Source organism: Heteronotia binoei, chromosome 4 (genome assembly GCF_032191835.1).
Source record: "Heteronotia binoei isolate CCM8104 ecotype False Entrance Well chromosome 4, APGP_CSIRO_Hbin_v1, whole genome shotgun sequence".
NCBI classification, from domain to species: Eukaryota; Metazoa; Chordata; class Lepidosauria; order Squamata; family Gekkonidae; genus Heteronotia; species Heteronotia binoei.
Window position 1 is genome coordinate 186,116,843 of NC_083226.1, and position 14,259 is coordinate 186,131,101.

Consider the following 14,259-nt stretch of genomic DNA (forward strand, 5'->3'; position numbering starts at 1 on the left):
AAGTAGAATTTTTGCTCACAAGACTCTGCAGCTTAGAGGGAACTCTGCTCCCTGGTGTCCATTTTACAGGGTTGTTTGCTTTTTGTTGAGAGCAGGTTGCCTCTCCAGAGCACTGCTCCAGACTCCTTGCCGTAGCTGCACTTTCAGTTGTTTGATTTCCTGGGGAGCAGGACTCACTCCCTGTGCTTCTACCACAGTGTCTTTTGGGTCTTCTGCCGAGTCTGAGAGCACAGGACTTCTGCCTCTTACTTCGTGGTCCTTCTCCAAATCTCCATTCCACTGCCAAGCCCCTGGAGCTCAAGACAGGCCAGATCCACCGAGTCTTTAGACGATTCTAGCCTCAGAATCCCCTAGCACCCTGGTGGTGAACCTATGGCATATGTGCTCTCCCCACCACCCGTTTTCGCCTCTCCCGCTCTCCCCGCCACCCGTTTTCGCCTCTCCCGCTCTCCCTGCCACCCGTTTTCGCCTCTCCCGCTCTCCCCGCCGACTCGGTCTCTAAAAGGTTCGCCATCACTGCCCTAGCGCGACAGGCCCATGCATTCTGTCCGCTGACCCCAGGACTGATTTTGGATGTGCTGCGGTGGGTGGAACTTGCTCAGCCCAATGCGTTCCCTCGCTTCTGCCTCCTCGGTCTCTTGTCAGCAGCATTCTTTCTACTCAGGCAGTATTTGTGGGCAGAAGCGTAAGTGAGCCTGTGCCCAGTCAGTCACAATGGCACCGATGAACAAGCGGCCACGTAGTAATGCAAGCTGGCCCTTGGCAGAGTAGTGATCTGATCTTCAGTGAAGTGATGGTATCGCTTTACTCTGCTCTGGTAAGACCTCACCTGGAGTCTTGTGTTCAGTTTTGGGCACCACAATTTAAGAAGGATCCAGACAAGCTGGAAGGGGTCCAGAGGAAGGCGACGAAGGTGGTGAGAGGTCTGGAGACCAAGTCCTGTGAGGAAAGGTTGAAGGAGCTGGGGATGTTTAGCCTGGAGAGGAGGTGGCTGACATGCACAGGGGAGCCGTGTACTTGCAAGGTGGTGACACCATCTGGGATCTGTAGCCTTTCAGCCAGTTGGCTACGGCTGCCGAGCTCTGCCTCCTCTTGGCCTGGCTCATCTTCCCTCTCTCTCTCTCTCTCTCTGCTTGCAGGAGCGGCGGAGAAGTGCTCCAAGCAGGGGGCTGAGGATCGCACTCAGAACATCATAATGGCCATGAAAGACCGCATGAAGATCCGGGAGAGGAACAAGCCTGAGATCTTTGACCTGATCCGAGAGGTCTTTGGTGAGAGCAGGATGGCCCATGCCCAGCAGATGAAAACGGTCAAGCAGAGTGTGCTGGACGGCACCTCCAAGTGGTCAGCCAAAATCACCATCACAGGTGAGGAGGGAGGGCAAACGGGAGGAGCTTCCGCCTCAGCCATTGCCTGTGCAGCTGGGTGGGGGGGCATGTTATACCTCACATTCTTGAAATGCTCCTTTCCTGAGCTGTGCTCCCCCCACCCCCCCCGCTGCCCCACAGTTGTCTGTGCGCAAGGCCTGCAAGCAAAGGACAAAACAGGGTCCAGCGATCCTTACGTCACTGTCCAAGTTGGCAAAACCAAGAAGCGGACAAAAACCATTTTTGGCAACCTGAATCCCGTCTGGGAGGAGAAGTTCCACTTGTGAGTATTGGATTGTTCTCTGCCTCTTTGCTCGTGGGTGGCCTTCCAGGGATCTTGCCCTCCGTGGGTGTGGCTAGTGGAGGGGATCGTCACCTCGGGCAGGCGGGTGCTTGGCAAGCCCAGAATCGTGCTGAACTGGTGGATTTGTGTAGTGGAACGTTCAGTGCAGGAGGGTGGGGGCCTGTGGGTGCAGCCTTCCGAGGCGAAGGACTGGAGAGCTGGCCTTTTCCTGCCGCCCTTACTGAGGTCCCCAAGCAGTGGCTAATTGCTGGGACATCTGGACTGTCTTCCTGGGGGCCTGGCCTCCCCTGCCTAGCAAATGGGATGTGTATTTGGTGGTGGGTGGATATAATCAGGACAATGACTCTCTTGGCAGTCATAATGGGGGTCAGCTGTGCCATTGGAAAAATGCAGGGAATTCCAGCGGCATGTAGGTAAAGGACCCAAAGGCACCCAGGTAGTCTTTAACAGCTCGGACACCAGCACAGAGCAAGATTCAAGTCCAGTAGCACTCGGGGGGTATAAGTTTCAAAAGTCAGCACTCTCTTCATCAGATAAAAGCCCTCTATGGCCAGGGGCCAGCCAGTGTACCTGCAGGACCGCCTTTCCCCATATGTTCCTGTTACACAGCCGGGCATAGCAGGGCATTCTACTGGCTGCCACCACTCTGGTAAGGGTCTGTACGGAGGGCCCAGATCACCCAACCACCCCTGTGTCTTCCTTATTAATAAATACCTCCTAATCGTGACCAAGGAGATGTGAGGACCCAAGAAGTATAACAACAACAGTTTATTTACAGTGCTCAAATAATAAGTGGGTAAAACAGTGAGGTATATGTACAGTAAAGGTTGGTGCAAAGAAACCAAAGCCCTGACGCGTTTAACTCTGCAGTCCCTACTCTAATACCCAATACTCACCCCTTGCCTTGGGTGAGGGACCTTTCCCCTGCTGCAAGCTCTCCAGGCTACAACCTGCCTCCAGCTCAGCCTTGCAGGAAAAGAACCCCTTGCCTGGGCTTGGCCCTTTTATGTTCTCCCCCCAAGCCCCACCCTTCTCTGGACCAGTTTCCCTCCAAAACCTTGCCACCTAATCAGAGGGACAGAAGGGATCCTGGGAGACGGAGGCTCTTCCCCAGTAATCCTGAGCAGGCTTCTCTGGGGCCTGCAGGCCTTACTAGGCCCCGAATCATGACGGTTCCCCAGACAGCACTGTGGTCAAGTTTGCGACATCATTGACTTGTCCCCAGCCCGAAAGATGTCAGGCTGGCTTCAACTAGAGCCAGGGCTTTTTCGGCTCTGGCTCCCAAATTATGGAATGAACTGTTGGGAGTAGGCTTGCCAGTCCCCAGGTCCCAGCGGGGGTTCTTCCGCTTTCCCAGGCTGCTTCCCGCCCCCAGTCAGCTGGCCGATGGGGGGAAGCCCCGCCCCCAAAGCCACCATGTGACTTTCCCCCTTTGGAGGCTCCAGTCTCCGATTGAAAGGCTTCCTCTTGGGATGGGGTGTCTGTGTTACTTGGAAGAAGTTGGCTGCAACTCGTGAGTAGGCTTTTGCTTTTGTCATGTACTGCCTGCAACTCATGACTCACTTCAGAGTCGCCGGAAATGGAGGGGGGGCGAGGGGTGGAGAAGGTCTGCTGAGCACTTCATTATTCCCTAGGTGGAGATCGATTCTCATAGGGTATAATGGGGAATTGATCTGGAGGTTTCGGGTGCTCTGGGAGAGCTGTTTTTTGAGATAGAGGCACCAAATTTTCAGTATAGTATCTAGTGCCTCTCCCCAAAGTACCCCCCAAGTTTCAAAACGATTGGACCAGGGGGTCCAATTCTATGAGCCCCAAAAGAAGGTGCCCCTCTCCTTCATTATTTCCTATGGAAGGAAGACATTTAAAAAGGTGTGCTGTCCCTTTAAATGTGATGGCCAGAACTCCCTTTGGAGTTCAGTTATGCTTGTCACACCCTTGTTCTTGGCTCCACCCCCAATGTCTCCTGGCTCCACCCCCAAAGTCCTCAGATATTTCTTGAACTGGACTTGGCAACCCTCGTTGGGAGAGATCAGGGCCCTGTGGGACTTGCTACAGTTCCGCAGGGCCTGTAAAAACCGAGCTCTTCCAGATGGCTTTTGGTTAACATCTAGAGGCCACCGGCACGTGGGATCTGGCTCCCTGTTGGTGTTACTGTTAATAAGAAACCATCTGTGTGGATCTGCTGCATGGCTGCTGTGGCTGACTGTAGCCGGTAGAGTTTCAGCGCCTGTTTGATGGCATATTATGATAGAAGTTTGATTGTATTTATGATTTTAATGTATTATGTTGGAAGCCGCTGCAAGCCATTCGCGGGAGGAGCGGGGCATAAATGAACAGAAACCAGTCCATCGGTCCGAGATGGCCCACTGCTGGTTCCGGCTCTGTGTGGCAGATTTCCTGCAGCACGTTGCGTCCCATTGGTGGCTCACGGCTGTTCCTCTTCCTCATTGCTTTGGAAGACGACAGCTAAGTATGTTGAATAAAGGAATAAAATCAATACACCTGGTCTGTTCAGGCAATTCAGGCGGAGCCAGAGCCCAAAGAGAAAGTGAAGAAGAGACACCCCTTTCCTGGGAACGTATCCTGAACAATCTAGGCTTTCCTTGAAGTTGCCGTAGTTTAAAGTTCAATGTTCCCTTCCTGCTCTGGGCCGGATCTTCTCCCCATAGTCCCTGGCCATGTGGGCAAGACAAGCTTCCTAGATAAAACTTCACCCTTTGTGGATTGTGCTACCCAATCAAGATCAAGGTGCATGAGAGTCCAGAGTCCTTCTTCCTCACATCCTGAGTTTAGCCTCGGTCCTTCTCCCTACCTTCTTGGGATGGGTGACCTTGCAGTCCTTTCATGCCCCAAAGGAACAGTTTACCTTCTAGCTGTCTGGCTCTTTCTCACACCTTCCAACAGAGTGTGGGGTGGTAAACTAGCCTCCTGATTCACCCATAATCATCTGCGTGAAAAAGCTTGAGTGCTCAGTGTTTGGATCCTGATTTGTTTGGAGAGCCAGTTTGGTGTAGTGGTTAAATGTGTGGACTCTTATCTGGGACAACCAGGTTTGATTCCGGACTCCTCCACTTGCAGCTGCTGGAATGGCCTTGGGTCAGCCATAGCTCTGGTAGAGGTTGTCCTTGAAAGGGCAGCTTCTGGGAGAGCTCTCTGAGTCCCACCCACCTCACAGGGTGTCTGTTGTGGGGGAGAAGATATAGGAGATTGTAAGCCACTCTGAGTCTCTGATTCAGAGCGAAGGGTGGGGTATAAATCTTCAGTCTTCTTCTTCTTCTGACAGCTCCTTTCTGTGGCCCTCTCCATTCTGCCAACTACCAGTTTCCAGCGAGGTTTCTGCTCATGGACAGAGGATAGTCTCAGTGACTGAAATATTGTGGTAAAGTCTTGTCTGAAGGGCCTCTCTCCACACATGCGTAATTGGTTTTGTGCTGTTAGGTTGAAAAGCTTGAAGCTCTTACAAGTTTGATTTTTCTGGATGACTCCACGGCAGTGGTGCATGCCAGGAAAGTACTGTACAGCCAAAGTCCAGAAATCTGTCCAGCTCATGGCCTCGGCAGGAGAGGCCCAAACATTTTGTTACCATCATAGACCAAGTCCTCTGAGGAAAGGTTGAAGAAACTGGGGATGTTTAGCCTGGAGAGGAGGCGGCTGAGAGGTGAGAGGATCACCATCTTCAGGGACTTGAAGGGCTGTCGTATAGAGGATAGCGTGGAATTGTTTTCTGTGGCCCCGGAAGGTAGGACCAGAACCAGTGGGTTGAAATTAAATCAAAAGAGTTTCCGGCTCAACATTAGGAAAAACTTCCTGACCGTTCGAGCGCTTCCTCGGTGGAACAGGCTTCCTCCTTGGGAGGTGGTGGGCTCTCCTTCCTTGGAGGTTTTGAAACAGAGGCTAGATGGCCATCTGACAGCACTGAAGATCCTGTGAATTTAGAAGGAGGTGTTTGTGAGTTTCCTGCATTGTGCAGGGGGTTGGACTAGATGACCCTAGAGGTCCCTTCCAACTCTTCTATGATTCTAACAGGCTTCCTCCTCGGGAGGTGGTGGGCTCTCCTTCCTTGGAGGTTTTTAAACAGAGGCTGGATGGCCATCTGACAGCAATGTGGATCCTAGTCCAACCCCCTGCACAATGCAGGAAACTCACAAACCCCTCCCCCTAAATTCACAGGATCTTCATTGCTGTCAGATGGCAATCTAGCCTCTGCAGAAAAACCTCCAAGGAAGGAGAGCCCACCACCTCCCAAGGAGGAAGCTTGTTCCACTGAGGAGCTGCCCTAACGGTTAGGAAGTTCATAGAATTATAGAGTTGGAAGGGACCTCCAGGGCCATCTAGTCCAACACCCTGCACAATGTGCTGCAAGTGGAGGAGTGGGGAATCAAACCCTGTTCTCCCAAATTCACAGGATCCGCATTGCTGTCAGGTGGCCATCTAGCCTCTGCGGAAAAACCTCCGGGGAAGGAGAGCCTTGCTTGTGTTGTTCGAAGTGCCCTTCTGCTCTCTCCATCATGAAAATCCAGGGAGGTCAGAAGAGATGAGTATCATAAGCAGAAGCATTTTGCCCCTTGGGGAAATGGCAGGGCTGCCCCGTATATGTCTGGCGGCTGCTGACGCTTCTGAGGGGAGTTGCAAGGGGCATGATCATGGTTAAGCACAGCATTGAGTGAAATGTGGGCCTTGATAACAGGGCGGGATCCTACAAGGAAAATGACAGAGCCAGGCGGAAGCTTTCCAGCACTGCCACTGTCTTTCACTACCCAGCTGGCAAATTCAGAAGGATCGAGCAGCAGCTGGCTCCTCTGACTTGCAGCTGCCTCTGTCTCTGTCTGCAGTTGATTAACAGCTGCAGAGAGGAGTCATGTCTCTTCTAACAAGTACAGACACCATTTGATAGGGAAGACAGCAACCTGCCTCACAAATGTGCCGGTTTTACTTTCGGTACTCTGTATGCATGCCCCCCTCCTCAGCATCGTGGGTATCGGGGCTGGCAGGAGATTCTCTTGGAGACACCAAAGCCACTGCAGGTCAGAAGAGACTATGCAGGGTGGAGACAGTAGACCAGGTCCTATGAGGAAAGGTGGAAGGAGCTGGGGATGTTTAGAAGAAGAAGAAGATGAAGATATTGGATTTATATCCGCCCTCCACTCGGAAGAGTCTCAGAGCGGCTCACAATCTCCTTTACCTTCCTCCCCCACAACAGACACCCTGTGAGGTGGGTGGGGCTAGAGAGGGCTCTCCCAGCAACTGCCCTTTCAAGGACAACTCTGCCAGAGCTATGGCTGACCCAAAGCCATTGCAGCAGGTGCAGTGGAGGAGTGGGGAATCAAACCCGGTTCTCCCAGATAAGAGTCCGCACACTTAACCACTACACCAAACTGGCTCTCTTTAGCCTGGAGAGGAAGCAGCTGAGAGGTGATAGGATCACCATCTTCAAGGACTTGAAGGGCTGTCCTATAGAGGATGGTGTGGAATTGTTTTCTGTGGGCCCAGAAGGTAGGACCAGAACCAGTGGGTTGCAATTAAATCAAAAGAGTTTCTGGCTCAACATTAGGAAGAATTTCCTGACGGTTCGAGCGCTTCCTCTGTGGAACAGGCTTCCTCCTCGGGAGGTGGTGGGCTCTCCTTCCTTGGAGGTTTTGAAGCGGAGGCTAAATGGCCATCTGACAGCAATGAAGATCCTGTGAATTTAGGGGGAGGTGTTTGTGAGTTTCTTGCATTGTTCAGGGTGTTGGACTAGATGACCCTAGAGATCCCTTCCAACTCTTCTATGATTCTAACAGGCTTCCTCCTCAGGAGGTGGGGGCTCTCCTTCCTTGGAGGTTTTTAAAGAGAGGCTAGATGGCCATCTGATAGCAATGAGGATCCTGTGAATTTAGGGGGAGGTGTTTGTGAGTTTCCTGCATTGTGCAGGGGGTTAGATTAGATGGCCCTGGAGGTCCCTTCCAACTCTTCTATGATTCTAACAGGCTTCCTCCTTGGGAGGTGGTGGGCTCTCCTTCCCTGGAGGTTTTTCAACAGAGGCTAGATGGCCATCTGACAGCAGTGAGGATCCTGTGAATTTAGGGGGGAGTGTTTGTGAGTTTCCTGCATTGTGCAGGGGGTTGGACTAGATGATCCTAGAGGTCCCTTCCAACTCTAGGATTCTATGAATTCTGGTGATCAAGTAAGTGGTGTTGGATGTAAGCATAAGACTCAATCCTAAGGAAAAGAAAGAGGAGGAAAAGGGGGGGAGGGAAGAAGTGAGGTCAGGGCAAGGCTGGTAGGAAAAGGTATTCTGCAGACGATACTGAACAAGAACCCACATTCCATAAAAAGGAAAGGTTCCCATTCAGGAAGGAAAAAAGTGCAAGCTCAAAGGATACCAGAGTCAGATTTATTGCCCGTTATAAAATATTCCCACAGCTTATGTAGCCATGTTTGAATCAAAGGTGGAGTGAACACCTTCCCTTTCATAGCAGTAATATACCGTATTTACCCACCGTAAACGTAATTGGCAGCAACTCCCAGTCGAGGCTTTGTTAGCTAAAGATCTTCCCGTAAATTTAATAGAAGGGTTTGTAGTGAGCAGGGTACCTAAATGCCCACGATCTGCTGAGGGTATTGGAAGCCTTTCTAGATCACTCTTTCTGCGTTGTGAATCTAGTCTCAGACTCTTGCAAAGTGGGGCTGGAGCCCCACATGGTCTGCAGAAAATTGATCTAGTTTGGTGTAACGTATTTTTTTTTAAAAAAATTACCAGTTCTTCAGTAGTTTTAAAACATACCTTCAGCTATGTCAGGCATCCTGGATTTCTGTAGAGTTCGTTTTCACCTCCAAAGGAGCATGAAAGCGACGTGGCCAGAAGGAGCCTTGAGCAGAGTCCTCAGCAGTTCTTGCCTGGCTGGGGACAACGGTGAGGAGACGCAACAGGAAGACTTTCAACTGTGGTGACTTCAAGCAAAGCTAGCCTGTCCTAAGGAAGTCTTGTTTAGGGCATGTACTAGGGGTAGGGGAAAGGGACTGCACATTCTCTCCTTTCCTTTGTAGCCTTGCTCAGCCAAGAACTCGTGTATCGTTTTTATTTACTGATTAAACTTCCTTATATTCATCTCTGGGAAGCACCACACTTCTTCCGCCTTGTTATCTGGCACAGCTCGCCATCGCTGAGGCAAGAGAGCCCAACGTTGTGATGCTGTTAGGGTTTGTAGAATCTTTCGGGCTCAAGTGCCGTGTTCTACTGGAGAAAGTTTTCCTTCCAGACGTTTCGTTCTCAGCTGCGGAGAACATCCTCAGTGGCGTTGCAGCCGGAGCAGGCGCTCAGACCTTCTTGGCTGCTGTGCATTGAGTTGTGATGCTGTGATAGATGCACTCACACTTGCGTGTGGGAATGTAATAGGAGAGGCAGCCTAGCAGAGCTACTGAAGTGCCTCACACCTACAGAGTGCTACATGTGGAGGAGGTGCTCTCAGAGCGGCTGGGGGCAGAAGGGGTTGTGGTCCAGCTTGTTTTTGGCACCCCTGGGGGGGGAAGGAGGGAGGGAGAGGAAGGCGGGGTGGTGCCAGGTGGAGACTTGGGAGGGCTGCATGGTTTGTTCAGATTCTCGGTGGAGAACCAGAAGCCCCTGGGAAGATCTGGCGCATTCCTCCCTCCACAGAAGCTAAGCCAGACTTTTGGGGCACTGCCTAGAAAGATCCTCTGCTTGTGTTCTTTCCACGCTGGGCACGAATGGGCAGCACTTTAAAAGGTGCCAGTTAATGAGTTCTGAATCACAATAAATGGCACCGGGAGGCCAAGCAGGAAATGCCGTGGTTCTGTCATGGCTCTGATAGACGAGGCTTAGCAGATCGCTTCTGACCCATTTCTTCACTTTCTTCTTCCTCAAGTTCTTCGAGTTGCTTGGCAACAGAGGCTGCATTCTTAAAGAGGCTCAGTGCCAGGTTGTCAGCATGGGCACAGCAATGAGACTGGACCGGGCTTTTCCCTTGTGGAGCCATCCGTTTGACGGGGCAGGCTATGATCTGTAATTGCCCCTCTGCATGTTCACCTGGCCATGGCATGTGGGTTCCTTCATCCTTTCTGAGTCAGGCTTCTGTTCCCGGAGTTTGTGTGTGTGTGTGTTGGCTTGTGTGTCTCTGTGAATTGTTTTGGCACCTGAGCTGTAAGAGCCGCTCTGCTTGGAGCCTGACCCATCCTTGTGGGGCGGGAGGGGGGGGAAGGGATCAAAAGGAGGCTCTGCCGGATGCTCATTCCGTCCTTCATATCTCAGCTTCAGTGCTGCTGTCATATGTGGTTCTAAGGGATTGCTTTTGGAATGATCCCCCAAGAAGCATGCATTAGGAAAACCGATTTTTAAAAGAAGAATCCGCAGGCAGGGTGCTAGATTTTGCCCACTCCTTCCTGTTCACGGAATCTTATTTATTTATTGCCCTTTTCCGTCAAGGAGCTGCGTGCAGCACACACCAATTTCCCAATCCTTCACAAGGACCCTGAGGGGTTGGGTAGGATAGGGAATTTTTGGAATATAGAAACCTTTTCTAGGACTCCCATTCCTACTGGGTTCAGAAAGAGGGGGGGATGACTGGTCAGAATAAATAGAGAGAGAAACCGGTACCAAAGTTAAAACCATGTCGCGGCAATTGTTAATCATATAACATTCTAGTATGCAGCATACAGAATTTATCGCATTTAGCAAATACCCAATGACAATGCACTATTGTTCCTTAGAGAATGCATCCTATAGAATCATAGAGCTGGAAGGGACTTCCAGGGTCATCTAGTCCAACCCCCTGCACAATGCAGGAAATCCACAAATACCTACCCCAAATTCAAAGGATCTTCATCGCTGTCAGATGGCCATCTAGCCTCTGTTGAAAAACCTCCAAGGAAGGAGAGCCCACCCCCTCCCGAGGAAGAAGCCTGTTCCACTGAGGAATCGCTCTAACGGTCAGGAAGTTCTTCCTAATGTTGAGCCGGAGTGTCATGAGCCCTGACGAGGAGGAGCAGGAAGGGTTAACAGACCTGGAAGAGTTGCCAGCCAGTTCCTCAGCTGAACAAACAGCAGCTGGCCCACCAATCACTCTCTAGGCACCAGTGTCAGCTGTTGACGATCAGTCTCCTCCAAGCTCTCCTCCTCACATCTCAAGAGTTCGAAGCAGGCTCCGGAAAGAACTTAAAGAGCGAAGACATGAGGCACGCCGATGCTTCAGATCTCTCAGCCCTGAGTTCTAGCAGAGTCGCTGCCCCTCAGGGAGCAGGCTGATTGAGACTCCCATATAGCCCCCACCCAGGACCTGGTAACCTTGTGGAAGCAAGAAGTCTATTCTCTGGCTTGCATCCACGCTCCTTCCTGATTCCTGATCCTGCCCTGCTTGATTTCCTTGGCACCTTGACCTTTTGGCTTTTGGACATTGACTTCTGATTCCGGTTTGTGATTCTGCATTGGAGATTTGGCTCCTACTTGACTTCCTGGATTTTGACCTTGGACTCCTGCCTGCCTGCACCCGGAGAATGTGATACAGAAACTTTTTTGATTTAATTTCAACCCATTGGTTCTGGTCCTACCTTCTGCGGCCACAGAAAACAATTCCACACCCTCCTCTATATGACAGCCCTTCAAGTACTAGAAGATGGTGATCCTATCACCTCTCAGCCGCTGCCTCTCCAGGCTAAACATCCCAGCTCCTTCAACCTTTCCTTATAGGACTTGGTCTCCAGACCCCTCACCATCTTTGTTGCCCTCCTCTGGACCCGCTCCAGCTTGTTTATATCCTTCTTAAAATCCTGATTGCTCTGCCCAAAGACCTATAAGGTGTTTTTCTAGAATAACAAGGGGCAAGGAACTTTGACTTGCAATACTTTGACAAAGCAATACTATGAGGGTCAAACTATGCAGGCATTTAATCAAGTATATTATCTGTCCTGGTGGGTCAAGAAGCTCTTAGATGAATGCTACGTCAGGAGTTCCTAATCTAATGTTTATGCTCTGAAGTTAGTACTACTGATACTGAAAATATAAACTATTTTCTAGGACTGGGTCTCTTTCATAGAGACAGTGCAGCTGTGCTGTAGAGGATCATGAGAGAGAACCAAAATTTCAAACAATGAACAAATGTGAACAAAATGGATGTGTCCGTGAATCTTTAAGTTTCCTCAGAAAAATTCTGCCACAGGTTAAGAGTCTGATTAGCCCAGCTGATGGCCCTGAAGTCTAGTCCAGCCTCTCATTACCCGCAGCTCTGAAGGGTCTCTGCCGAGCCATTGGAGAGTCCGGCAGGGTCCCTGTCTGTGTTTACGGTGAGACAATCTGGAATTTGTGGCTAAGGCCTCCAGGGAGGATGGTCCTGTTGTTAGGGGGTAGATTCAGGGTCATAAGAACCTAAGAGAAGCCCTGTGGGTCAGGCCAATGGCCCATCCAGTCCAACACTCTGTGTCACACAGTGGCCAAAAAACCAGGTGCCATCAGGAGGTCTACCAGTGGGGCCAGAACACTAGAATACCTCCCACTGTGCCCCCCCCCCAGCACCAAGAAGACAGAACATCACTGCCCCAGACATAAGAACATAAGAGGAGCCATGTTGGATCAGGCCAATGGCCCATCCAGTCCAACACTCTGTGTCACATAAGAACATAAGAGAAGCCCTGTTGGATCAGGCCAGTGGCCCATCCAGTCCAACAATCTGTGTCACATAACAACATAAGAGAAGCCGTGTTGGATCAGGCCAATGGCCCATCCAGTCCAACACTCTGTGTCACATAAGAACATAAGAGAAGCCGTGTTGGATCAGGCCAGTGGCCCATCCAGTCCAACAATCTGTGTCACATAACAACATAAGAGAAGCCGTGTTGGATCAGGCCAATGGCCCATCCAGTCCAACACTCTGTGTCACATAAGAACATAAGAGAAGCCGTGTTGGATCAGGCCAATGGCCCATCCAGTCCAACACTCTGTGTCACATAAGAACGTAAGAGAAGCCATGTTGGATCAGGCCAATGGCCCCTCCAGTCCAACCCTCTGTGTCACATAAGAACATGAGAGAAGCCCTGTTGGATCAGGCCAGTGGCCCCTCCAGTCCAACACTCTGTGTCACATAAGAACATAAGAGAAGCCGTGTTGGATCAGGCCAATGGCCCATCCAGTCCAACACTCTGTGTCACATAAGAACATAAGAGAAGCCGTGTTGGATCAGGCCAATGGCCCCTCCAGTCCAACCCTCTGTGTCACATAAGAACATGAGAGAAGCCCTGTTGGATCAGGCCAGTGGCCCATCCAGTCCAACAATCTGTGTCACATAACAACATAAGAGAAGCCGTGTTGGATCAGGCCATTGGCCCATCCAGTCCAACACTCTGTGTCACATAAGAACATAAGAGAAGCCGTGTTGGATCAGGCCAATGGCCCCTCCAGTCCAACTCTCTGTGTCACATAAGAACATGAGAGAAGCCCTGTTGGATCAGGCCAATGGCCCATCCAGCCCAACACTCTGTGTCACATAAGAACATAAGAGAAGCTATGTTGGATCAGGCCAATGGCCCATCCAGCCCAACACTCTGTGTCACATAAGAGAAGCCATGTTGGATCAGGCCAATGGCCCCTCCAGTCCAACCCTCTGTGTCACATAAGAACATAAGAGAAGCCCTGTTGGATCAGGCCAATGGCCCCTCCAGTCCAACCCTCTGTGTCACATAAGAACATAAGAGAAGCCATGTTGGATCAGGCCAGTGGCCCCTCCAGTCCAACACTCTGTGTCACACAGTGGCCAAAAAAACCAGGTGCCAACAGGAGGTCCACCAGTGTGTCCTTGGGGTTGTGAGGGTTGCCACTAGTGCTCTTTGTCTGCACCTGTCCTGGCTTTGAAAATCAGGCTGGGAAAAGGCATTGGAGCCATTGGTGAAAATCATTAATGACTCAGTGACTGAGAAGGAGGAGCTTTCCTTCGGACACCTGTCCTGGCTGAGGCTGAAGTGGTCAGTTAGGCCAGTCTGCAGTTTTTCTTTTCTGCATGAGGGGATCCAGTGTGTGTTAGTGGAGAAGCGCCATGGGGTCCTGGGTGACTCGTCTGCCCTTGGCCCCTTTCAGTCTGGTTTGGAACCAAGTCAGCCTCTGCTGGTGGGTGGCCTTTGATGAAAGCTGGGCAGGGAGCAGTCTTCCGTGTTGATCTGTTAGATCTGTCAGAGGCCTCTGACCACTTTGACGCCGCAGTCAGGTGGCTGAGGCAGAAAAAAAACCTGAAGCTGAACCCAGACAAAGAAGTCAGGAAGGCGGAGGTTTTGGAGAGTGTGGATGGAGTTGGCCTGGGTGGGGGCGGTTAAGGGTCTGGGGGCTGCTCATGGACTGTTGGGGGGGGGCACAGCCAAGAGCACCTTCCTGTGGCTGAATTTGGTTTGCCAGTGCTGTTCGTACACCTGGGCGATCTGGCCATGCTGATGCCGGGTTCTGAAACGTCTCAGCCGCCTTGCTGCAATGAGCTCTGCATTGGGCTGCTTTTGAAGGCAGCCCAGAAACTGCCTTCAAACCGACTATTGTCAGGGGCTAGCCAATGGGAACATATCCTGCACTATCTTAAAACTGACCGTATGTTTCCAAGTTCCATTCGCGGTGCTGATTGCAGC

At 51.2% G+C, this 14,259-nt stretch overlaps 1 protein-coding gene across 1 annotated transcript in view; it reads left to right on the plus strand.

Moving 5' to 3' along the window:
• UNC13B (unc-13 homolog B) overlaps positions 1-14,259 on the plus strand; it is a 294,094-nt gene that overhangs the window by 189,221 nt on the left and 90,614 nt on the right. Inside the window, exons 17-18 of the mRNA XM_060236646.1 lie at positions 1,140-1,367; positions 1,509-1,650. Coding sequence (XP_060092629.1) covers positions 1,140-1,367; positions 1,509-1,650 — 370 coding nt within the window. The remainder of the gene's footprint in view (positions 1-1,139; positions 1,368-1,508; positions 1,651-14,259) is intronic.